The 27,359-nt window shown below is 40.6% G+C and overlaps 1 protein-coding gene and 1 long non-coding RNA gene across 2 annotated transcripts in view; one reads left to right on the forward strand and one right to left on the reverse strand.

The window, feature by feature from the left end:
• Positions 1 to 27,359, reverse strand: part of BTBD9 (BTB domain containing 9) — a 381,962-nt gene that overhangs the window by 83,605 nt on the left and 270,998 nt on the right. Inside the window, exon 8 of the mRNA XM_070586015.1 lies at positions 19,835 to 20,024. Within this exon, the coding sequence (XP_070442116.1) occupies positions 19,835 to 20,024 (190 nt within the window). The remainder of the gene's footprint in view (positions 1 to 19,834; positions 20,025 to 27,359) is intronic.
• Positions 1,520 to 15,983, forward strand: LOC139077499 (uncharacterized). The gene is made up of 2 exons (XR_011530078.1): positions 1,520 to 1,676; positions 15,243 to 15,983. It is a non-coding gene; the product is annotated as an uncharacterized lncRNA (long non-coding RNA).

Genomic DNA, 27,359 nt, shown 5'->3' on the forward strand with positions numbered 1-27,359 from the left:
AATTCTTTTGGCCATTCCCAAATAAACTCATTTTGAGATAAAATAACAGGCAAATTTGCTTTTTTAAGTTGACAACTTAAAATGGGATGATGAAAATGCAGTCCTTCTGGGGTGACCCTCTTTCACCAGAGGCACAAAGAGCAAAGAAAGGCATCTGCAGTGAGAAGCAAAGACGACAGACAGTGTGGCTCAGGAAGGGTTGTCTGGGCTCCTGGCAGAATTCCAATATCTGACTTTAGTTCCCATGAGGGACACCAGAGTGTCTGCCCTAGTGTTCCGTGAGACTCTCCCAATCATTTTAATAAACTCATCATTTATGGCTTAAGCCATCTTTACTTGGTTTCTGCAGCTTGGAACCAAAAGGGCCTAAGACGAACTCCTAGCAGAGTGCATGAGACAGAAAAGGTACTCAACAAAGAGCAGGTGTTCCGATGATGAAGATGACATGATGGCTACAGGACCAGAGAGACAATGAGGCGAAGAACAGGGATGGAGAGGAAGCTCATTTTGGATGGCAATCTTTTCATCCAAGTACGAAAAAGAGTCTTTGTAGAGCTGAGAGTGGTAGGACTGCAGTGCGGGGTGGAAAGGCAACAGAGGCTTTGGAACAGGTTCCGCGGGGCCAGCTGAGCTGCAGGGAAGGGGCCTTGTAAAGACAGAACAATCAGCATAGTTTATAAGTCTGTCTAGGAGCAGCACTGAGTGAGCAGGAGAGAAGAAAGCAGGGTTGACAGTGACAAGGAGGATCCAGTGCAGGGTCAGAGAAAAGAAGGGCCAGTTAAGACTATTTACCACTTCTAGGCTGCTGAGGAGTGAAGTGAGGTCAGAGGGGACTGACTAACTTTCAGAATAGAGAGGGACTGGAGGTCATGGAGCAAAATAATAGATGCAATAGACATGAAGGTGAGGGAGAAAGGTAAGAAGTGTGGTCACAAAGGGAAATTTCAGTGCTTTCATCTCATTCAGAAGAGTCCAGTTGTCACTCTTGTGAATGGGGAGCAGAAAGACAAACATCACGTTAGAGGCTCTATTCTAATCTCTGCTATTGAGAGGCAGGAGAGAGCTTGTAACAGCTGCCAGAAGGAATTAATACAACTTCAGAGGAACAACTTTACTGGTGAGAAACAGGGATTTTCCCAAAGGTGAGAGGGATTCTTATCGTTGGCTGTCACAGGTTCAATTATGCAGCTTTCTCCTCAGGTGGAGAGCAAGGTCAAGCTGAGCAGAGCTGCTGGAGGACTGCAAGACCAAAATGAGATTCTCAACAGGAGACTGGAACCGAGTTTTAGGAAGAGCGTGAAGTGGACCAGGTGGCTGTCCTGCGGATTCCAGACGTGGGAACTCCTAAGGAGCTGCCACCACAGGGGCCCTGCCTCTAAGTGGGCAGAACCTTTCAGGGCAAAGGGAACACCAGCCTTCTTCTAACAGCAGGAGGGAGACACAAGCTGCTTGCCAGAGGGAACGGGATCTTGGGAAATCCGTTAGTCACAGGACATCATTGTTTAGCCTCTCTTATCTTGGACATGGGGGTGATTTCTCTAAGAGAGGACGTAATAAGGGCACTGGCTAACAACATTCTTTTGCAGCCGCTGAGGGAAAGGACAAGTGCAAGCTCTTGGTTGTCTGGTATGTGCAGTTTCTGTGTTTCGTCACTGAAGCCCCAGGACGAAAGAAAGGTGAGGAGATGATAAAGTATACTTTTGGGCTCCACCATGCAGGCTGGCTCACTGAGAAAGGGGAGAATAACAGGAGGGGCTTTCTCTTCCATCAAAACTTACATTTGACACAGTATAATCCAGGTAAATTTTATGAAAGTAGAGAAAGGTCAATGGAGAATATGCCTGCAGGATGTGGCTATATGGATAGCTGGATGGGACAAAACTTTCCAAAGATTTGAGACAATACAAAACTACCAACTTTTAACAGCTAATTGAGACCATCGTTTCACTCCTTGGGGGGATTAAGTTTTTAACTTCTAGTTTTAGATGATAACAAAAAGGTAACAGCATACTACCAAACAGCATGGCTGCAGCTGCCACATTCGATAAATACTGGGTGTGGAATGAATGGGGAACAGCTAATCATAATCCCACCTCACACTCACACAGACCTCACCATTTCAAAATGTTTTTGCATAGATTATCACATTTGGAAAAAAAAACAATTTATAATCAGCACATTTCCTGCTTTCAATGCAGATTCATTTTTCTAAGTTATTTGGTTAATTTTCTTACAGGGGCTAAACACTGCCCAAGTAATACTCTTTTACCGATTATTCAATCACTTGGCAAACCCTTTATTAGTAAATAAGTTTTGGCCTAGGCTTATGATCTAGATTTCATACTACACAGTCCAATTTGATGAAAATGCTTTAATTTTATGTTTTCAATGTGGATATACGTGCAAATTTTGTCCAAGCCAAAGCCCTTGAGAAGAAAAGCAGTTTTCTCCTGTTTTTCAAGGTAACTCTTTCCAATATAGCCCATTCCTTAAGCAAGATATTGGCAACAAAAATATTGGGAACCATTTCAAATGGTCTTGTTATATTTTAAAAGGTGAAGTCTCATTATGTTAGACACCTTTTCGGCAGCGACACCCTAAGCAGGTATGCAGCTTTTACAGATCCCTCCCTGTGTTTAAATTTGGCATCATCAATTTCCCTCCCTCCAGCAAGGCCATCTTCCTTGATCTCAGCAGCTTCCCCATCATGACATGTCTACACAATCAGTGAGGTTGCCCCGATTTCTGGCTCACCAACAGGATTGGAAAAGGACAGCTAAGTGGTAGAAATGGAGAGGTTCTGCCCAGACCACAGGGCTTAGCTCACTAGGTATCAAGTCCAGCTCACTTTCAGCTTCCTTTGCTAGGAAGGCTATTAGGGGCCGTTGTGATCTTAAAAGGCCAGAATCAGTTTCTTCTGTTAATGCAGAAGGCGGCAGTAAGCATGTGTGTGAGCTTTCCTGTTTCCTGTCTCCAGTTCCAGGAAATTATTAGGGGGTGAGAAGAAGGGACAGGCATGTTAAAGAGCTCAGAATTTACTAATCTACCAGCTGAGTGTTAGGGATTTTACTCCATGGATCTTTACTTACATTTATGACTCCTGTGGAATAAAATGGCCCCAGTGTCGGTCTTCATCCAACAGGTAGGGATGTAAAGTACCACCTGGCTCCATGTTCCCTGTGTAACACCATCTAGAGGACCCCCCCTTCAGCTTTCAGGACCAGGTCCACTCAGGAGGAACCACCCTGACCATGATTCTAGAGTGCAGGGTGCATGCATGGCTAATAGTCTTGGTATTCCTTATGATCCCCAGCACATCATACGCTCTACTGATTGAACTGAAGGAGACACAGGGAGCAGGACAGGAGGGAATGATAGAAAGAGGAGAGGGAACTACAGATAAATCATCATTTTCCCAAAACCCAGGTAGCTCATCCTGGTACAGCATCTTTTAATGCTCCATAGACTGAATTACATTTCAACCTGAAAACACCCCCTGGCAGTCCTCCACCCCCACACCATTTTGGAGAGTCTCACTTAAGAGATAATTTATGAAATATATTAACTCTGACTGTTATTTCATCTCTTGAGCTTATTCCTCCTGCCCCTCCTCTGACCACGTGCTAATATGTGCCCACATGCACACAGCCTACAAAGCACCAAGAAGCGGAGCCAAAGAGGAATTTAATAAGCTCCACAGCTCCTTTCTAGTCCCTTGGGTCAAGTTTTCATAGGAATCCGTGTATGTGGGAACCGTCACAATTTAGCTACAGGCAGGTCTTTGTATTCTCTCAACCTGGTGATAAAGGGGGAGAATGGAAGAGGAAAACAAGGTGGGAAGGCTTGACTCTGAATATTATAGGCGAGAGAACATTCCAGCAGGGATGAACTACAAGGAAAAATTTTTCTATTCAGTCACGTAATCTCTTTATCTTTATTCTCACCAAATCTCTTCTCTGGTCTCTCTTAACACAGCCAGTACTATTTTCCTACATCTCTCCCTCTCTTTCTTATCAGCCTGACCTTTTCACCCAAATCAGATCTCCGTTGCAACCTTTGCTTTAGCTTTGAATCATCTTCTTTTCCCCACAGGGCACAATCTACAAAGTCCTGAGCTCTTGCTGAAAATGATTTTAAAAACTTGCCCATCCAATTCAGACCCTCATCCTCCTTCAGCTGTACCACCTGTGCTAGCTGTTGCTCATTCCTCCTTCAGGTCCTCTCTCTACTCAGTTACTGACATCTTCCCATCACTCTCCCAAATCTCGTATTTATTCCTTTAGGTCCCGTACAATGATGTGCTCACCACCAGTCTCTCATATTTACCTCGTCTAAATTTCCTCCCTTTAAGTCCTTCTCTAATGAACTTCCTTCATGAAATTCTTCTGTGAAGGCTTTCACATGAAAACAACTACCCTCTAAAACAGAAAAATAAAACTATAATAAATTGCAAATGCTGTAAAATTAAACCATTTAGAGTAAGTAAATTATTCTATTTGAAGTCTGAGGTGTCCGACAAATCATCATCTACCATGTGGTACATGACTTACCATTAAAATAAAAACATTAATGAGAATAATAATAGTAACATCTTCTCCACAGATATATAAACGTGAGGATCCTAACTATGGTAATTTCTTATAAACAAAAGATAATTAATCAATTTAATATGTAACTATGTGACAAATCTTTTGAAGGATGGCAAAAAGCAAGGAAAAAAGCAAGATTTTATGTAATTTTTTGTAATGGCTAGAGGGAAAAATGGTTAATTATGTTTTTCAATGGAATTCTTTTGATCACTGGCCACTCAGTACAGTTTTCTTGATCCAGGTCTTCAAAGCTGGGATCGTAAGTTTTAATTCAAACGTTTTCAGCTGAACATTAATAACTAACTTTTCTAACTGCTAAACAGTGGTAATTAAATCAAACTGGTGTGGGTTACAGGACCAAAGGCTAACTGGGCAGTTGCCATTTTTTTTCTGGAATCACCTATTGTGTTTTCCCCGGATTGGGAGGCCCAGGCAAAGGCTCTGAATGGGGAGGGGTCACGGTTCTCTCCACTGCCACAGAAGATGTGAGGACGCTGTTTCTGTCTCACAAACACTCACCAGAATTGCAGAGTAGCTTCCCCCTCCCTCCCACATTTATTTGGTTGAAGGATCGTCAGACAAGAGAAAAACACTCCCTCCTTAGAATGTATTCTGCACGAGCTGCCTTTTTAGAAATAACCCTCCCAGGTGCCGGCATGAATATTCACCAGAGTGGATCCGGCACAGGGGCCAGTCTCCATGCCGTGTACACTAATCCTTCAAAATGTATTCCAGGCGAGCTACCAGGGTAAACTCCTGTACAGAAACTGGGCTTTCCGGTGATGGATACTGGATGGCTGAAAGAAGGAAATCTGAGCGAAGGAGGCAGAGATGAATAAATCACTCATATCTGTCTAAGGCTCTGGCACAGCTAGACTTTGCCACTTTGACTCAAGCACAGCATGAGGCTTCATTAGAAAACTGTAGTGTGTGAATTAAACTGTTTCTTTTGTTCATCTGGCTTAGCTTTCCTCATCAAGAAGAATAAACATTTATCTCGCCTGTGCCCCATAATCCTATCTGCTGGGCCCCTTTTTACTTCTTATTTTGGCTGATAGGACCGACATGGGCATCCTGAGAACACAGTCCTGGTACCATGCAGGCACCCAATGTGTGTGTGCATGCATCCACGTGCGCGCTACTTCCAGGGATATTTAGGCTTTCACACACACACACACACACACACACACACACACACACTCTATATCACTGCACGGACTCACATTCAGAAGGGTACAGACAGAAAAGATTAAGAACTCTCACAAGCCAGGGAAGGAATCATACCCAAGGTGGTGAGATTTCAGATTTCTCAGGATCCTCCCATTCTGGCACTGAATCCCCAAGAGCCAATACTGAGATTCACGCTGAGCAGCGGAGGGGGACCCAGTTAAGGCAGCCTGTCTGAGTCAAGTGTGAGACTGTCATAACCACCACTCTTCACACAATCAATGTTTAGGTGTCAGGGGCCAGGAGACATTCCCGGGGTAACCTCCAAGTTGCTGATGCTGAAACTGTTACATCTTTAAGCACAATTTGTACCCTAAAAGCTTGGGGCACTCAGGAGCTTGGGGCATCCTAGTAGCTCAAAGGAAGAAGGAGCAGAAACATGTGAGAAGAAAACAGTGTGGCCTCTGTGACATTCAGGGCCAAGTTATCTTCTCAGCCTATTTGGACCATGAAGGACTCCACTGACTTTCCTGCAGCCTCTGACAGACAGAAGGACATAAGGACATTCCGAGGCAATGTGGTATAACTAGCGGCAGTGGCATCAATTGGGAAACAGGAGTTCCAACTCAGTCTCTGACTTGTGACCTTATCCTGTCAGATTTATAATCTGTTAAAAGGTAGGGTGGAGGCTAGGGGAAGAGAGGGAGATGGATTTTAATTTAGATGACCTGTGGTTCCTTTTATTTTAATCTGTTTTTTAAATTTAATTGCAAAGAAATACATGATAAATCCTTCGGTACTTCTTATAAAATATCCATTATAAAAAGGTATTATACTTATTGCAAAAAATGTAAACCAATATTTTCAAAAATGTTCTTTAGTAGCAGAACCCCTATTACAAACATCATCTTGGAAGAATCTCAATATCCATAACAGATAAAAGTAGACCTGCTCTACTAAGGTCAGAGTTGGGGCTGAAGTCTCACCTGCTAGGCTTCCTATTGGCCCCTCCTTTTGGCAGCCCCCAAAGATCATCCTGGACAAAGCAAAGCTGGAAAAACCACTGGGTCATGGTACGTATCTTGTCCCCAAATTACATGTTGATATCAATATTCATATCTTTTAATAACAGGCTTATAAGTATTATTATTCACATTTTTTGAAACCATGAAATGCAAATGGACTTCCCTAATTCTTCGTATTCTCTATATGGATCAGAGCTGTGAGTGAGGAAAGGAGCTGAATAGATTAAGCATTGGTAAACTATGTCCCATGGCTGCCTACTTTTGTAAATAAAGTTTTACTGGAACACAGCTATGCCCACTTGGCAGAGCTGAGCAGTTGTGACAGAGACTATAATTTACCAAGTCTAAAATACCTACTACCTGGCCCTTTACAGAAAATGTTTGCTGACACCAGGAACAGACAGAAAACTGAAGCTGTTCTTATTGAGCAGTAAAGAGTTATGGCACAAAGGCAAGAAATAAAGGTATAGTTTAAACGAAGGCTCAGCTTAGCCTAGAAATGTCTAAAATCTCTTTCCTCTGCTGAAAGTGTTTCAACAGATTTTCATGCAGCAAATTCCACAAGGAGTTTTTGGATTCTGCTATAGTCCTAATCCCACCTTTGTTACTGTGACAACTGTACTGATAATTCTTAGATTTCTTTTTACCCCCAATTTCTGGTATTTCTTCTAAGAGTAAAAGAACAAGAAAGGAAATGGGACCAAAAACAAAAGCTCCAATTAAAAATGAAAACCTAAAAATCATTCCCAAACCCTCCCTATTCCCTGGACTGATGAAAGGCCCCAGAGCTCCATTCTCAAATTGAACATGTGCAAACAGGATAGTCACTGACCACCACCCTCCAGATCCCTACTACAGGACATGGAAGTAGTAGGGTAGGATGAAGAAGTTATAGAGACATTTAAAGTCAATAAACAATACACAAAAAAGTCATATAGTCATCGAAAAGGCAGTTTATATAATAGCAGTAAAAAAATACTCTACCAGTTATAGAGGAAGATGACACCACAGACTAAACCACATCAATTAGGTAGACAGTGTTGAGTTGTTTATCAGTCACCAGGAGAAAAAAGATTTGTATGGACCTATCCCCTTGCTCTCTCTCCAGTTCTGTCTACGGTGATTATAAAAGGATCTTACAAGAAAGCTGACCAGGGCAGTCTATGATCACAGAACAACAAAAACCTTATAGTGCTTGGTGTTTTAACAGAACTACTCATTTGGAATCCTTAATGAAACCAATTTTAAATGGATGACTCTATTTAACACTGTCTTCCCAAATAGTTCCAACTAATTTCCATGAATTCTCTATTTTTTCTCTGAGTCTAACATATACAGCTAAAATCTTACTCTAGTGAACACAATCATGACAAAGCCACTTGCCTATTCTTCCAAGAAGGCTAATATCAACAAATATTATTTATCTGGTTCCACCAATTCTCAAACAATTCTCTATAGATAACGCTTTTTTTATTGTTTCTAATAGGGCTAGAATGAACTTCCTAATAATGACATTATTTGATTATAGATCCTTTATTATTTTTTTAACCTCAGGGAAGAAATGAATACAGAAGGTTAGATTTCAAGAAAAGAATTGACAAGGGTTTGCATTAGATATCAGGGGCTAAGTAAATGGCATATGCCTAAGAGACTCAGGAACAAGACCTATTATCCTAGACAACAACCACCCTTTCCCACAAGGTTCTTTTTTTTTTTTTTTGACGAAGATTAGCCCTGAGCTAACATCTGCTGCCAATCCTCCTCTTTTTGCTGAGGAAGACTGGCCCTGAGCTCACATCTGTGCCCATCTTCCTCTGCTTTATATGTGGGACGCCTACCACAGCATGGCATGCCAAGCGGTGCCATGTCCGCACCCGGGATCCGAACCGGTGAACCCCAGGCCGCCAAAGCGGAACGTGCGAACTTAACCGCTGCGCCACCGGGCCGGCCCCTCCCACAAGATTCTTGAGGTAAGCATATGCCAAGGAAAGTCTCACAAAGTGAGAAGCAAAGGGACACTTCATTGCTATTAGAATTTTGGTCCAAAACTCTAACGCAAAAGGCACACGACAAGGAGCACTCCCTATTCCCAAGTTGGTTATGCCTGAACAGCTTCAACCAAAGCAGGCTAAGAGGCCTGCTCTGTCCCTTTTTCAACACCCAAAACTTATTCTTGGTTCCTACCACTACAATTTAAGGAAGGATCAACCCAACACACATTCTAGTACCACAGAAACAGAGTGAGTACAGAAGAGATCACTGTCCCCTGCTGCCTAGCACTGAGCTGTCCCTGGGCTGAAGCAGTAACCTTACCTTGGCTGCTCTAAGAGATAAAAGAGGAAATAAGAATGCTCAAGGAGAGAAAGGGATGGATCTGCTTACCACTTTGTTGTGAGGACAGAAGAGAGGAGAGGAATGAGGAGAGATGGGAGAGAGGTAGGAACAAAGAGAGAAGGCAAAGCCTCTTTCTAGAAGAACTGGTCCTGGCCCATGCCACTTAGGGCCCAGTGGGAGATGAGACACGAGAAGTGATTCCACTAAACTGTGGCCCACTCTCAGTCCTGCAAACTCACCAATCTGATCAGCATCTTCCCTGGAAAGGAACTAACTGCCTTGACCATGATCATCATTTTGGGGAGGAGTGAAGATGGGAATAAGGGAGGGCACAAAGAAATGGTGGAGGAAAAGGCAGAGGTATTTGAATTTCTTCTCCCAAGATCTAAAATCATGATATAGCTATTATCACTCTCCCACTGACTGTAGTTCTCATTTCAAATGTCCCAAAAGCCAGAAACACTCACTGCGATCCTACAAACAAAATATTACATTCCAAGTATTAGAGGAGGAAAAGACTGCAGGTGGTACGACAGTTGTTGCCCAATATCCCCTGTGAAAGTCAGAGGTCTTTTAAAGCACCATTTCATTCTAGGGCAGATGGGCATGATTGTTTTAACTCCAGATCTTAAAGACCAAAAATGTTAGTTCTAGCGGGACTTTGACATAATTAATCTGCCACTACAAAATAACATGGATGTGCAGGGAAGTTTCTGAGAATTTTATAAATACAGAAGAAAAGTCAACTCTCTATAACCTGGTTAGGTAAACAGGTGCTTTGGTTAATCAAATATGTCTGGTTAACAGATTCCATATGGATGGCCAATTTTAATGACAATTCAGATGTGATAAAATATACTTAGCTAGAGTAAAACCACACCAAATAAAATTTATTCTCCTTTTGATCAATCAGAAGGTAGCTGGGATCTTGCCCTGCCTCCCAAATTTCATTGGGGGCATCCACTATCCCTGCGCTGCTAAAGCACGAAGACCAGTGACAGAAAACCAGTAGATCAAATGCCAGGGAGCAGTTTGTAATGGAAACATCATTTTTTTTCAAGAAATAAATTTTGTGAATAAAAACTCAACCATATATAATCAGTAATGTTCATTTTGGACAAGAATTACCCAGTAAGTAGATATAGGCTTTTTATTTACAGAACATTTTTGAAGCTGAGAATAATATAAAATACAATTATTATATTTACTGTTTTGGATACACCCAGAAGCTGTGTGCTTAAAGGGCATCTCTAAAAAATAAGTGAAAAAAAACCCCTACGGAATTATGCACTTTAAATGGGTAAATTGTATGGTATATGAATTATATCTCAAAAAGCTGTTTTAAAAAAATAAACAGAACACATAAACTATAGAGATTTACAAAAATTCCCAAGTAGATGTGAAATGTCAAGCGCGAGGCTGGCTGCTGTGGCAGAGTTGTTGAGTGGATGAGTCAACCCCCTAACACGACCCTCAACTTCTTTCCCACCTTGCCAGGGCCAACTGTACGACAGTTCTACATAATAATGAAGTCCAAGTCTGCTAGGTGGGGCTTTAAAGAAAGCTTGGGCTTTCCTAATAAAAAGGAACAGACTTGGCTGGCAGGGCTCTTCACCCTTGTATCCCTTTGTCCTTCTCCTTCTTCCTGCCTACGTACAGACATAGGAGCTAAAGCTGTAGCAGCTGTCTGGTTTCTCTGAGGCAGAAATACATGTGGAAAAGACCAAGAAACTTCAAGAGCTTACCAAATTGCAGAACCAGTACTAGGAGTCACCCACTTGTGGACTTTTTATTATGTGAGACCAAACCAAACGAACAAACAAAACAAAAATATTAAAAAACTAACATTTGAAAAGACTTTCCTAATTAGGTTCTTTGTTATTTGCAGCTAAATGCAAGCTCTTTCACAGCAAATGAGTGCTACCAATACAAACAAACGTTGTCAAGTCTTAGCCACAACCTTTAAAGAAAGTTTCTATAATTTACAACCTTAGGAAAGCAGGAGCAGGTTGACCAGAAGGTGCAGATGCCCTCTCTAACTGTCTTTTTAAGGCCATAGGAGGCTCTGCAGGATTGTGCAACAAACTGGAATCTTCCGAGCTAGAATTTTAGCACTTGTGGCACAGCCATGTTCACGGTGGGGGGAGAGAGAGAAAGAACTCAAAATATACTTTGGTTTCTTCATCTCCTGCATGGAGACAGTGAAGCAGTTAAAGACTGTAAGCACTGTAAGACATGGCAACGAAAAGGACCATTAGCGATTTCTAAACGTTAAACTGTACGGAAAATCTAAACAGACTCGCCTGGTGTTGTTACAGTAAAAGGGTAATGTGGCAAGCCTGGTAATATCATAAGCATTGAGAAACATGGTTTCAGACATCCTAAGGTAAAAGGCAGGAAGAGGATCCTTAACATGAGGTCTTAAGGGCACAAGGAAAGAAAATCCAGGGAGAAGTAAAAGCATACTCTGCAATTATCTATGTAACCAATACTTTTTATACTGAATCTGATACATTGTTGAAAGAGGCAACACAGCAGAAAAATAATGATTCCTCAGCTGGAGTTAAGCCTCTGAGTGTCCTGCAAAGTTGCTGAAAGGAGTTCTTGAGGGGCACCAAGCAGCCTGTCATCATAATCATTTTTCCTAGGAGAAGGATGCCGAATGGAGGTGGATAGAAGGAGAGGCAAGAAGAGGAGATGGAAGTTTTTCTTGATCTCAGTGCTTCTGATTGTTTTTAATTAGAGATACAAGGATGTTTTGGTCAAGTGCCTCTGTGGTTACCAGTTTACAAAGGGCTAAACTTTAAAAAAGAGAGACACTAACATCAGGTGCTACCAAGAGGCACCAAAAGTATCTTAACAAGGTGACAAAATTGGGGTCCTAGGAAACAAACTTTCGATTTGAGGGTGCCTAAGGAATTGAAGGTTTTCAAAGGTAAACTTTTGCTTTGGATTAATTCAAGGGTTAACTTTAAATGACTGTGACCTTTCACAGTTTTCAGAATAGCTTTATTCACTTGATACTCAAAAGATATATTCAAGCAATGTGACATATTAAACCTGTAGACATTTCAGTCAATTTGCTGAAAGTCCTACGCTTCTGTTAGCCCTCATGAGAAAAGCCTCATTTCGGTGACCCTGTGCAGCCTATCCTGAGGGTAGCAATGTGTAAACATCTGCTAAAGTAAAACCACAGAAGGAAGAGGTTGATGCTTCCCATTCATTTGCTCTTTCAAGGTGAATGATTCTCGTTTTTAATTGTTTAAAGCACTATTGGTGAAGTGATTATTTGTTTTAGAGAGGTCTCAAAAAATAATTCTGGATAATTACTAAATATACACTTGTGCATGAAATATTGGGTCAAATGGGATTGATATTCTTTGTAAAAATGTCTTCTTGATGAGTTAATCTTTGAAAACTAAAAGGATTTTCTTTTCACGTATCCAGCTATATTTTATGATGACTAGTTGTCAAGTTCTCTAATCACTCAAGAGAGAAAACTGGTTGACATGTGAGGTAAATCAAACACAAACACACACACACACTTTTTGGGGGGCATTGAACCTTTCCTGGTTTCCCAGAGGACATCTGAATTCTAGCACCCCTCTTGTATTTTTAACACGCAATTTAGTTGCCACAGCAGTATTTTCCAGTCTTGAAATACCTCTAGGATGAAACTGACTGAGGTATATTTACTATGCCCCCAAACTCTGCTATCTGTTTCCAGGCTCCAGGATTTCTGGTCCCCTACGCGTTCACACAGTTCAGACTCCCGCATCTACTGGGAACCACAGACATAATTTTTTATTCAACAATTTTTCTGGGAACCAGAGTTCTGAGGTCTGAGGGTGAAAGAGAAGACTCTACAGCGATGCAGATAGGCTGCGAGAGAAACAACACTTGGGAAATAAATCAGGGATCAGCAAGACAAGGAAGAATTCCTTGGTTCAGGGCTGTGACAGACGACGCTCAGCATGACTGATATGAAGCAAATTTTGTAAAATATCTTTCCCATTTCAACCAGAATTATAGGCAATCTTAATCCAAGCCAGAAGAGTCATATATTTAGATGTTTGTTGTATTCTTTAGACTATAAAAAGGAAATTTCTAGCTCTCTGGGTTGCAAAGTGGGCTGTGCTAATGTAAATAAATGTACTGCTTGCCTGTGCAGCACTCACACAGAATGAAATGGAAGTGGCATAAAACGTGGGAACAAGTGTCCTTACCTGCTAATGTCAGCGCCTAATACCAGAGCTTAATCTCAGTCATTTGCTAGAGATGCCAAATCTTAAAGTTTCCTCACACACACTTAGATCAGACACCCTGAGCAAATATGATGTCCTGTTTAGTTGATAGATAGAACTCCCTTTAGCTACACTAACATACACTGTTGTCAGTTCAGTCAGGGAGCGTGTAGCGTGTTGAGTACCCACAGCACAGCACAGAGTACTGTACTAGGCACATGGAAATCTTTGAAAAGACCCAAGTCCATCTCAGTAAGTCACTACCTTCAACTCAAGATTATCTGTGGTCTTATGAGAGATTGAGGGCAGCACAGATGTAGAAAATACTCAAATAGGGCCAGCCGGGTGGCGTAGCGGTTAAGTGCACACGTTCCGCTTCGGTGGTCCGGGGTTTGCCAGTTTGGATCCCGGGTACAGACATGGCACAGCTCAGCAAGCCATGCTGTGGTAGGCGTCCCACATATAAAGTAAAGGAAGATGGCACAGATGTGAGCTCAGGGCCAGTCTTCCTCAACAAAAAGAGGAAGATTGGCAGCAGATGTTAGTTCAGGCCTAATCTCCTCAAAAGAAAAGAAAAGAAAAGAAAAGAAAATACTCAAATAATTACAAAACATCATTTGAGTCATTAGTTTCAATTCCTCTCTCCATCCTTATCGACTAAGATTTCATTTGGAGCTATTAAATAGGAAACAGAATTGAATGGTGTGTCATTCCTCTCCTTTTTCTTTTCTGTTCCTATCCTTTGGGAGGGAAGTGGATGAGCAATAGCTGGCAGGTTGGCAAGCAGTGGGAAGAAGGAAAAATAGCAGTCAAAAAGGGGGTCTCAGTAATTTACAAACTGAATAGATAATCTAGAGGTGGCTATAGCCACACAATAGTGACAGGGCAGCTGAACCGGGCACAGGCTTGACAGCTCACAGAGAAAGAAAAATATTCCAGGATGAGTAAGAACCACAGTGGCATAGCTCATTTTTTTTTTCTTTTAAAGGATCAGCTTGCTATTGCTTCGTTTTATCTAGGTTCAATAACTGCAAGACGTAAACTGGTTTGTGGTTCAGACATTCTGTGCCAGATTAACTTTTGTAATTTATAGAACTGTTTTTTTCCCCTACTGCAAAATAAAGAAAGCCTCATCCCCAGATTAAGAGATTATGAATACCCATCAAGAATATACCTTGGGCTATTTGGTCCTAACATATTATATTCACATAACATTTTCCAACTGAGGAACTCAAAATATTTTGTGTCATTAATTCCGTAAACCTCACAAGACTCAGAGAGACTTTGGGTTTATTTAGCTGCATGTATCTGCGCTGTTTCATCTTGGACAGCCTACTTACTTACAATTAGGTTTGTTAAAGTATTATGGGTATTTTACTTACAGTACTGCACATATCAATTACAAAACCATTTTGAAGCTAATGTAAAAATTGTTAATTTAACTGACTGTCTTATAATTAGGGTTGCACAAAGTGCTATCATTTACTAGCTGAAAAAGACGGGGTGATAGGTGTACTTAACGCATAGCATATGATTTCTCATACTAGCCTGAAAACATTGAAAAGGGTATCATGATTAGCAAGTAGAAAGATAATAAGTCTTAAACTAAGGTGACGGAGGGACTATAAACTAAGACATTAGGTAGATTTGGTTAGTTATTATGACTCTATCCTGGTCTTTTTATGTGGTCAGGCCTCTGAAGATTTCCTGTTATTTAAATTTTAATGTTTTTAAAATGGCATGAAAATGATATAATTACTACAGTTACCTACTTTTAAGGTACATTCCAGGCAATTTCTCGCTTTCTCTCTCAAATAAAATGAATAACTTTTGCTGTGCCTGTAAACCTAGCAGCAACAAAGACAAACTCCTTTATTTTCCAGATATACAGCTGCTCCAGCTCTTGAGAAAGACAAGGGAATGCACAAGACGGCAAGAAAGTTTCCTGTTAAACTGCAAGGACTAGGACGCCTCCTGCTGTCTCTTCCAGGAGCTGGTTGCATAAAGCCAGGTCAGGAGCAAAGAAGGTGGCTTTTAAGGGCATGCTGGCCTCCTTACCCTGCCCCTTCTCTCCTCAGCAAAGAAAATTCCCCTCTCATGGTGCTAACGAAACACTGGGATGGGAGCTGCGGCCATGGGTGGGATGGTTTTGAGAGATGGTGACTGAATATAGAAACAGCAACAAAACTGGTCAGAGATGTCACCTCTCTCGCCTTGTCTCTTACTCTCTCCTCCCTCACTCTGCCCCAGCTACACTGGCCTCCTTGCTGCTCCTGCAACCTGCCAGACATGCTCCCCCTGGGGACCTTGGCACTCTACCTCCGATGCTCAACCCCCAGATCCCCAAATAGCTTGCTCTTCTCATCCTTCAGGCTCTGCACAGTGAGCCCTTCCCTGACCGCTCCATCTCAAGCTGCCCTGTCTCCACACCCTAGTCCTCTCCACTCATTGTTCCGTAGCACTACGAAATATCTAGCATGTCAAAAATAGTGTTGTTTATTGTTTCTCTTTCCCCCCTCCCAAGAATGTCAGTTCTATGAGAGCACCAGTGTTTGTTTTCTTATTTGATGCTGTATCCCCAGTGCTTAGAATAGTGCCTGGAACAGAATAAAACGTTTGATAAATGCTTGTTGAATCAGTGAAAGAAAATGGGCGAGCAGGAGATGACCAGAGATCATGTTTCAAGATCAGCCTCTCCAGGGTACCACAAGGGCAGTGGTACCAGACATACTTGCAGGATTAGGCTCCAGCTGACTGTGGTTATGTACAAGCAGTGTCTGTCAGAAAAGAAGGCTCTGCTTGCCCACCCAGTTAGGGCAAACTCTGAGGAAAGGAAAAATGGTTTCTGTGGAGGCAAAGAGACAAAAGAAATCTTTGTCCACAAAATAATGATGTCTTTTCTTAGGAATAAAGATTGCAGTGATTAAGATGATTCATGTTTGAGACCTTTGTCTTTGTAGTCACCCACTACAAAAAATCTGCATTTGTAAAGCCAATGTACCTTGTGATTAGGCCCCCAGAGTTTCCAGGATTGCCCGATCTCCTGCCTCTGAGAGATGGGGAAAGTATTAGTCTGTCGCTCTATAATGCTGTCCCTCTAGGTGTTGATTCAGAATCACTGGGCTTCTTTGGGTACAGTGACCAGGAAAGCAAGTCAGTCATCACAAGTAATAGAAGCTGTGGGTCAAATGTCACTGACTAATGAACCTGTCATTGGTCAATTACCCATCCCCATGAAGAGGTGCCACTGATCTGGTTTCCTACCAATAAACATCTATCTGGGCACATCAGCTCTGCTAACCACGGGCTGCCAAGATATCCAGCATCGTCCACAGGCATTGGTGGTTAGGAAATCCCTCTCCCTTTCTTCTTACTAATGTCACAGAAGAGGCAAATGCAGTTCCTCACAACATAATGTTCGTTTCACAGAGACGTGTCTCTTTGAGCGCTCAGCCAGTTATACAGGGCTTCAATTGCATGGATTTTCTCACTGCAAAAACAATAGCCGGGCTTAAAGAAGTTGGAGGCTTCACACTGCGCTGAGATATACAATTCTGCCTTTGGCTGTGCTCATGCTCATCATTTCCCCTCTGAGTCAGGAAAAGAAAAATTGTTTGGGGGAACCATTTTCATTCCACATTTAAAGAAAACCAAATGGGCACTGTTCTCTCTTGCCTTAAGCCCCTTTTTCTGTAGTCAGCCTCAATATCTTCGATTCTTTAGGTAGACTTAGAGGCCAAGGTGGCCTTGGCACACGAAGAGCCTGTTTATCTCAGAGATGTCACCTTGGCAATGAACTCATGAGGTCCCTACTAGATCTAAAATTCTAGATCTCCTACCATACCTGCTATAATTGCCTTTATCTTGACAGACTACCTCATCTGCACATTCAATCTATCAAGGGATGCTTGTTCTGAGTTGCCATAAGCTTTACATATCAGGAGAGGCTAGGAGGAGGCAGCAAGCAAACAAGTATAATACAAATACGACAAATGCTCTGGTAGGAATTACATACAGAATGTATGGGATCATTGAAGAAGGATGTCTAAATCAGCCCAGGACATGATGGAAAGTTAGGGAGGCATTCCCAAAGGAGTGGAGTCTTAAATAGGGAATAAGCATCAGGTAAAAAGGGGGTGATAAGAAGGTAGTAAGAGACACCAGCAGTGAGAACAGCATGTTCAAAGAGTTGAAGGCATGAGGGTAAGAGAGGGTGACACATCCATGCAAAACTGAAAGTAGCTGGATAGGCTGAGACGGAGTATGTGTAAGGGTGAGTGCAGAAGCAGGAGACAAGGCTGTATAGACAGGAGCAAGTCAGATTGTTCTTAAATGCCTCCATCTGAACTTTCTCCTGAAGGCAGAGCAGCCATGAATCCTCTTAGGAAGGGGTGTGACCACATGGGACTTGTGGTAACAGTGTGGGAGATGGTTGCAGGTGGGGAACGAAGGGCCAGATGGAAGTCTGGACGACCAGGCAGAGAAGAGAAACTACAAAGGTACAACTATGGTAATGGCAGTGGGGATGGAGAAGAGGGAAAGGATTTGTGAGATATGTAGGAGCTGGTATTGACAGAAATTTACAGCAGACTGGTTGAGGGAGGAGGTGAGGGAGATGAAGAAATTTAGGAAGATTCCCCTGTTTTTGGCTCAGTCAATAAACAGACCAATGGTGCCACTGAACGAGATGGGGAAATCACAGCATGAGGCAACTTGAGCAGGGGAAGGGGAGGATAATGGAATTCCATTTCTGACATACTGGTTTGAGATGCACATGGAACATTGTTAGGTGGGGGTGGTGTGGTGTGGTGTGGGGTACCAGGTAAGCAGATAGAATACAGGGAACATTAAAAGAGAGTGGGCAGAGCTGCTAAGCTGCCAGTTTGCTTCCATCTTCATTGGCAAGAAGACTGGTCTTCAAATTAGAAATGGCAGAACAAACATAATAAAGAGAAAATTGAAGCCCCAAATAGGTGAAGTGAAAGAAAGAGAGTATCTAGTCAATTTAAATGATTTCAAGTCTCTTGGCTCAGATGAGTTACACCCCAAGCCTGCTGAAAGAAATTGCAGATGTAGTCTCAAAGACACGATTGGTAATCTTCAAGAAATTGTGGAGACTATAAGGAGCGTCAGTGACAAGTGAAGGACAACTGTTTCCCAGATTTTTCAAGTGAAGAAGAATAGACTGCAATGGGAAATATTTAGATAAGTTTCACACCATCTATGACAAAAATTCTAGAATGGCTTATTAAATAGATGGCTTATGATTACTTCAGTTAATGCATGCAGTGAGAAAAAGGAAGGAAGGGGTGTTGTTTGCTATGTGACTGAAGTTTATTTTTACTAGTAGCTTGTCCAGACTGATTGTGGCTTTTCTCTTCCCCTCTCCTAAGCACAGAGTGAGTTGTCTGGTCTGCAGTATGAACTCAAGGCTTCTCTGTCTGTGATTTGGTACTTAACCTATGGTACTCAGCCTGTATGCGGCCCTTTATGAAAAAGGGTTGACAATTTAAATGAAGAAATTCAAAGTCTGAATTCTCCAAGAAATCCAGCATCATTGACCAGGGTGCCCCTGGGAACTGGCCAGCAGCAATAACCTCTGTGGTTATTACCCTAAACATCAATAAACCTTTGCCTATTAGAACCCTACTACCTTATTCTTTTGTGCTATTTCTCTTTATACATACTGTCTTCAAAATGAGACTAGGAAACAAAGCAAATGTGGTGGAGCATGATGGGGGAAACATAGTCATGTCCTGCCAACATCTCTACCCCTGGCAGGCTAAGATACAACGTAAAATATCTTATCTAACGTTAAATAAAAAAAAGAAATACAAAGATACATATAACATTAGTCTCTCAGAAACCTTAGAACCTTAAAAAAAAAGGCAGGCTATTCAAGATCCAGACAGCACCCTTGAACTAAAAGTACAGCTTCTGGGGGATGTCACCAGTCTTGTGTTTTAAAATTATATAATCCTATAAATCAAGCAACCTGGGTTAAAGTTCTCTTCTTAAAACAACACAAAAAATGAAAGTAACAACCAAAAACCCAGAAATAAAGATGACTGAGAATACCTTTGAGAACCAGGCCTCATATTCAGATCTGTTTGGTTCATATGTAAAGTCATTTATTAAGGTTGAAAATGATTTTTGATTCTATGTAACCTCTCTTGACATTATCCGCAAGTCCCTATCCAATACAAACTGAGACTTGAGAAGGAGGTGAGCCACACCCAAGGAGGAGCCTCTAATCTAGTCCCTCCCCAAGTCCAACAGCTGGGTGCATCTCCCCACCAGAAAATCCAAACAAGCGCCCTGTATCCCTTCCCCACCCCTTCAGCCCCTGCTCAATATGCAGAGCAAAGAACAGAAGAGTGTCTTCACTGAAGTTATTGGGACCATGACTATACCAAAACACAATTTGCACACGTCTTCCATTTTAAAAGTAGTGCATGAAAAGGAATCTTCTTACCGTATTGACCCGATCATGTATGGCTGTGCTAGTTGAACCATAATGGCACCACTTCCTAACTGATGACATGTATAGCCAGAATCCCAATCATAATTCTTGGTGTCCCCATTCAGCAAGGCATTTCGGCTCCGACTGACTCCTTCAATCACACTGGCACAATCAGCAATTGTTGCAACGTTCTCCATGGGAACTGTGAATCCAATACAAGATTCAGCATCAAGATAAGAGAAGCCAAATATATCCCATAGTGTGCTATGAACAAAATTAATTAATTACTATCTCAAGTCAACAATAAAAGGGAAATTAGAATATCTTGATTATCTCAAGATATGAACACATTTTCCATGCCAAACAGTTTTTCTTTTTTTAAAGTTGAACCTAAGGTTGGAACAAACCAAACCACATGTAGCAATTAACGCTATAGTATTTTATTATAAAGAAACATGACACCCCACAAAACAAGGAATGGATAACTACATTGTGAAATATTACTACAATGGGAAACTACACAATAATTGAGATTAATGAACTACAACTATGTACAAATAGATGAATCAAAAAGCATAATATTGAGTGAAAAAAACCAAAGCACAGAAAAACACAGAGTATGAGTTCATTAATACAAAGTTAAAAAAAGGCAAAACTAAAAATATACTTTGTTTAGGGATACATTCGTAAGTGTAAAACTAAAAAGGAAATCTAGGGAATTATTACAGTACATTCAGGATAATTTGTCTGGGGAAGCGGGAGATGAAATCTTGCCCCGAGGGAGCCCCAACGATGGGCCCAAACATTTACTGATTTCATTTCCCAGATGAAATCCTGCAGGGGCTTCAAAAGTACTGGTCTTGTTCTGTTCTTAAGCTGGGTGGTAGGTACAGAGGCACTTGTTTTAATAGTATTCTCTTAACTGACATACTTATTACACTTACTACGTATAATAAATTTGTTTAAAGATTCAGTGTTTTAGAATTCATAAAGCAGGAAAGTGATCCAGGACACAGTACCAATGCCTTTTTAGAATATACAGTTGTCCTCAGCCAGGATTCATTTTCCTTTTTCATTTGTTTATTTACTATTCTACACATTCTACTATTTCAACACATATGCTCTTCTCCTTTGTTCATGAACTGCTGTATATTGAAACACCAGCTCTGTTTTGATTCTCTCTCTTACTTCAAATCCATATCAACCTGTTCATTTATAAAAGTCAAGGGCTTCCACAAAATGATAGCTGTCCAAAAATGATGTCGATTCTCTAAACACTGAGAAGAGAGTGATAAAAGGTGAGGCCTTTCAAGTCCTCTGGGACCTCTTCTGTGCATTTAACCAGGGCTGGGGTTTCCTTCAGACATTTAAGTGATTCAACCCAAATCTACAATTAACCCTGGCTACTGACATTCAAGATTTATAGCTTACTTTACATAATCTTAAAATAGATTGGGAAAAAAAAGACTTTTTTTTTTTGAGGAAGATTAGCCCTGAGCTAACTGCTGCCAATCCTCCTCTTTTTGCCGAGGAAGACTGGCCCTGAGCTCACATCCATGCCCTTCTTCCTCTACTTTATATGTGGGACGCCTACCAGCATGGCTTGCCAAGCGGTACCATGTCCGCACCTGGGATCCGAACCAGCGAACGCCAGGTTGCCGAAGCGGAATGTGCGCACTTAACTGCTGTGCCACCGAGCCGGCCCCAAAGGACATTTTCTCATTAGATATATACTGTACTTTTCAGTACACTATTATACTTTCTGAAAAGAGAGAGGGTGAGCAGTACTACCACCATGCCAAAACATTTCTAGCTTTCTAATGATGTGGAGTAAATCATCTTACATGTATCTTCTACACAATGCATTTGTTTTCCAAAGTTGGGCATGCCGGTACTTGAGCCCTCCTCTCATATACCTTCACTAATTGCTTTGCTCTCTGCAGATGGTGACAGCCACCCACAGATCAATAAGAGACGAAGGGAAGGAGGAAGGAAGAGAGGATGGATTTTTTGGTGATAAATCCCTTGACCGTGAAGCTTAACTCCAAAGCAACAAGTTGAAACACTAGTGAAATAACCTGTAAGGACAGTTTCCGTGCAGAGAAGGAGCTTAGAGAGAAGCTCCCCATGACCTGGGAAAGAGACAGAGATGAAGAACTATATTTAGAGGCTAAGTCATGGTGCCTCTATCTCACGGAACAGGAGAAGTATTCAGTTATTTGGAAGAGAACTTAAGGAAGCGGCACAAGACACACGGTAAACCAAGCTGAGACATAAAATAATACTGACAGTAGCTCCAGGCTGCAGTAACAGACGGCCCTCACCCCCCCAGTTGCTTAACACAGAACAGGGTTATTTTTCACTCACTCTGTATATTCAATGACCATCAGCAAAGTGGCTCTGCTCATTGTATCGCTCAGGGACCCAAGTGACAGAGGCTCTGGATTGATGTGTGCTTGCTCAATCACAGCAGCAGTGGGAAGAGAGTGAGCTGGGTACTGGCTCTGAGAACTCTTCCCCAGAGGTAACACACATCACTTCGCTCACCTTTGGTCGACTAAGGCAAGCCACAGGGCCTTACCTAACTTCAAAGAGGGCAGGAAAGTACAAGCCTGCTGTGTGTCCAGGAGAAGGAAAGGTATGTCTGGTGAACAACATTAACATTTACCACTAACATTAAATCAGCACAAAGGAACATTCAACAGACAGATAAATCTAGTTCATTTTGTAAACTATATAAAATATTTCCATGTGTAAATATTCCAAAATTTATATACAGTTGTCCCTTGGTAGCACTGGCAGATTGGTTCCAGAACTCCCCTCAGATACCAAAATCCACAGATACTCAAGTCCCTTACAAAAAATGGCATAATATCTGCATATAACCTCTGCACATCCTCCTGTATACTTTAAATCATCTCTAGATTACTTATAATACCTAACACAGTGCAAATGCTACGTAAATAGTTGTTATACTGTATTTGACGCAACCACTGTAGGCCTTTGAATCCAAGGTTGGTTGAATCTGTGGATGCAAAATCTGAGGATATGGAGGGCTGACTACATCTCGTCTCCTACTAAGGGATATTTGGATTGTTAACATTGTTTCCTTTGCAATTATAAAGACGTCTTCTTGTGTATATCTCTAAGAGTTTCTTCAAGGAATACATAAGACTTATACATATATATGAAAGTAGAATTACACTCATGACTATGAGTTACCTTCAACTTCCTGGATACTGCCAAATTACTCATCCAAGTGGTTGTAGAAATTTACACTCTCAACTCATAGTTCCACATCCTCACCAACTCTTGGTAATGTCAGATAGATGAGTGTGTCATGATATCTCAAAGCGGTTTTAGTTTTTTGTTTTTTTGGTAGATGAAGTTGAACATTTGTTTCTCTTTTTTTCCTCTGGAATCATTCTCCATCTCTCTTCTGTAAACTGTCTAACTTTTGTCTATTTTTCCATTGTTTCTCTAACTGATTTGCAGGATGCCAATCCTTTGTTGGTTAATGTATTGAGTTGAAATATTTAATCTTATCCTTTATGATTTCTGCTTTTCCTTTCTGGTTTACAAATTCTTTCCTACCCTAAATTCATAAAGATCTTTATCTATATTTTCTTCTAAAAGTTTTCAATTTTGCTTTCCACGTTAGGTTCTTTAATCTGTTTAGGATTTATTTTTGGTCTGCTGTGAATGGGGATCTATTTTCATCTTTTATTCATAAGGTTAGTCACTTTCCCTAGCATCTTTTAATGACCCCTTGCCCCTGCTAATTTATGTTCCTTTAGTCACATACAGTTTTTATATATATTCACATCTCTTTTTAAGATCTGGACTGTGTTTCACTGATCTGCCTAGCCTTGTGCCTTTACCATGCTGTTTTAATTACTGTAATTTTATAGTCATCTTAAAGTCTGATAAAGTGAACACTTCCCCTTCCTCTCCTCTCCCTTCTCCTCTTTTCTTCAAAATTATCTTAGTTATTCTTGGCCCTTCCAGGAAAATTTTCATCTTGTTTCAGGTTTCAAATATACTGGCATAAAATTTTTCACAGCATGCCCCTTTTTTCATTCCAACTATTTTTATTTGTACCTTTTCTTTCCTTTTTTGATCAGTCTTATACAAGTTTGTGTACTTTATTAGTGTTTTCAAGGAACCAACATTCGGCTTTGTTGGTTCTTTTCTCTATTTCCTACCTCACTAAATTCTGTTCTTTTTATCCTTTCTTCCTCCTAATCCTTTGCAATTACTCTATTTTTTTCTCTTAACTACTTGAAGTGAACATCTAGCTCATTAATCTTTCTTCTTTTTTAAATAAATGCATTTAAAGCTAATATTTTACCTCTAAGTCCTGCTTTACTCCTTAAGTTTTGATATGGGGTGTTTTGAGGGGTACTGGTCAGGATTGTGTAGAATTTCCCTCAATTTGGGTTTGTCTGATACCTAGTGTTTTCAAAGCTGATCACTTCTTAATGTTTTCTAAATTCCATTATGATTTTTCCTTGACCCATAAATTATGCAGAAGTATGTTTGTAACTTTCCAAATATAACTTTTCAAGTTATCTTCTTGTTATTGATTTTTAATTACACTGCAATGTGGATTAAAAAACACGGTCTGTATGATATTGACTTTGTAGAATTTGTTGAGATTTGCTTTGTGGCCTAGTACATGGTTAATTCTTATTAATATTTTATGAGTGCCTGAAGAGAATATGTATTCTCTAATTTGAGAGACATTATGTTCTATATATATCTACTATATCAAACATTAATTGTGTCGTTCAAATTACTAACGTGCTTAGTAATTACTGGGAGACATTTGTCAAAATCTCCTGCTATGACTATAGATTTGTTAATTTCTCCTTATAATTCTGTTAACTTTTGCTTTATATATTTGGAGACCATGTCATTTCACATATGTCATTTTAGAATTATATCTTTTTGGTGGATTAAACTTTTCATCATTATGTAGTATCATTCTTTATCCCTAAATAATGGTTTTGCCCTAAAGTCTACATGGTCTGATGTCAAATAACTATAGTACCTTTATTTTGGCTACTATTTCCTTAGCATCACTCCACTTTCTATTTCTCTGGTCTCCTGTAACAACATATAACTAGATTAAAAAGACATCAATGTCCTTTGTCTTTTTAACTGACTTACAATAATTTACGTGACTTACAATAATTGTTTTTACTAACATATTTAGACTCACTTTTGCTTTCTATTTATAAGTTTTTTCTTTGCTGCTTCCCCCACCTCTCTGTCTACTCTGTTCCTGTTTTCTTTTCCTTTTTTTTTGAGGAAGATTAGCCCTGAGCTAACATCTGCTGCCAATCCTCCTCTTTTAGGGAGGAAGACTGGCCCTGAGCTACATCCATGCCCATCTTCCTCTACTTTATATGTGGGACGCCTGCCACAGCATGGCTTGCCAAGCAGTGCCATGTCCGCACCTGGGATCCGAACCTACGAACCCCAGGCCACCAACGTGGAACCTACAAACTTAACCACTACACCACCAGGCCGGCCCCTGTTCCTGTTTTCTGATGGACTGAGAGTTTCCTTTATTTCCCCCACCAGCTACCTTTACTGATTTAGTTTGGAAGTTACATATTCTATTTCTATTCTTTTACTAAATTTTAGAAATGCGTATCAGACTTAACAATGCTTAAAATGAAAAATCACATATTCCCTTCTCTGGAACAATATGAAAGACCTAACAATTTTTAATACCCATCAACTTGCCTCCTGGCTCGTTTGTTTTGTTATCTAACATTTTAGTTCCACCTTTTTTTATACTCTATCAGTCATCATTATTATTTCATACAGTTAAAACTTATTTATCCACATTTACCAATTTATTCACCATTACTTTTTTTTTTATAGTCTCCTTTCTTGTTGGTTCAACTTCCTTCTTTCTAAGACATGTTCATTAGTATTCAGCAAAGTCTTTGTTTGAAAGCATATTTTGCCACCTCTCTTGACAAACAGTTTAAGTGGACGTAGAACCCTCAGTTCGATGCTGCTTTCCACAGCACCGTGAAGCCAGTCTTCTGCAGTCTTCTGGCTTCTACTGTAGGTCTGCTTTTCCTCTAACTGCTATCACTGTTTTTTCTCTACAGTTTATTTTAAGGTTTTCTCTTTGGTTATGATATTATGCTGTTTTACTGTGTACCTAGATGCAGATCAAATTTATCCTGCTCAGGACTGAATATGAGCATTTATGGCTTTTATCAAGTCTGGAAAATATCAAACCTGGCCATTATTTCTTTGAGTATCGATTCTCCCTCACTTTATGTTTTTTCTTCTTCTAGAATTCCTATTAGACCTCTGCTGGAACTTTTCATTCCATCCTCTATATTTTTAAACTTCTTTTCATTTTTTTCTCTTTACTTCTTTTTGAAGCATTTTGGGTAACTTCTTAAAATTACTATCTGTGTTCACTAATGATCTCTGGTTGTATCTAATCTGCTGTTTAACCTGTCCACTGAGTTATTAAAATTTCACTAGTAAACAAAAACTCCATAGTACTAAAAATAAATCAGTTAGAGCTATGTGTATCAACAAGAGTCAATCTCTCAAAGAAAGGTGGTTAAGAAGAGCAACTCAGGGCCAGCCCAGTGGTGCAATGGTGAAGTTTGAATGTTCCGCTTCTGCAGCTCGGGGTTCGCTGGTTCCGATCCAGGGTGCAGACATGGCACCACTTGGCAAGCCATGCTGTGGTAGGCATCCCACATATAAAGTAGAGGAAGATGGGCACAGATGTGAGCTCAGGGCCAGTCTTCCTCAGCAAAAAGAGGAGGATTGGCAGCAGATGTTAGCTCAGGACTAATCTTCCTCAAAAAAAAAAAAAAAAAAAAAACAGAAGAAGAGCAACTCACAGAAAACTAGAGTACCATCCCACTTCTATTGCTTAGTGATACAGACCTATGTGGTGAAATTAGAAAGGAAAGCTAGGGAACAGCAAATACTAAAATTCAGACAAATAGTTCTGGATAGGAAGATGGTGGTGATGCAACTAGGGGAGGGACACACTGGGGCTTTAAAGGTTTGGTAGTGTTCCATTTCTTCAGCTGGATGGTGAGCATACGCATGTTCCTGCTCTCCAAACTTTACATACATGTTCTTTTGCATACATGGAATATTAGTTTGTGTGGTTTTTTTTGTTTCACACATTTTAACACTGTTTTTATGAAACCCAGAAAGATGGCAAGCCTCTGAAAGGATAAAACATTTTATGATTATTTTGAACACTGATATCCTCTGTAGCATCCACTAGGTCTTACCAGCTGTCTTTGTTGATTCTCCCTGAGTTTGTCGATTTCCACCTACCCTACCTTACTGCTTCACAATTTTATGCCTAGCTGATCTGGTTTTAACTAGTGGTCAATTAGTATATCAGTACCAGAGACTATCACAAAATCATTACTGACATGGCTTCAAACTCTCTGAGAAATATGGCTGGGGTAAGCACTCAAAATTCCTTTTCTACAGACACATTTATAAATGAGTTTATTAAAGAAGATTC

This window comes from Equus przewalskii, chromosome 19, assembly GCF_037783145.1.
Source record: "Equus przewalskii isolate Varuska chromosome 19, EquPr2, whole genome shotgun sequence".
Taxonomy (NCBI): Eukaryota; Metazoa; Chordata; class Mammalia; order Perissodactyla; family Equidae; genus Equus; species Equus przewalskii.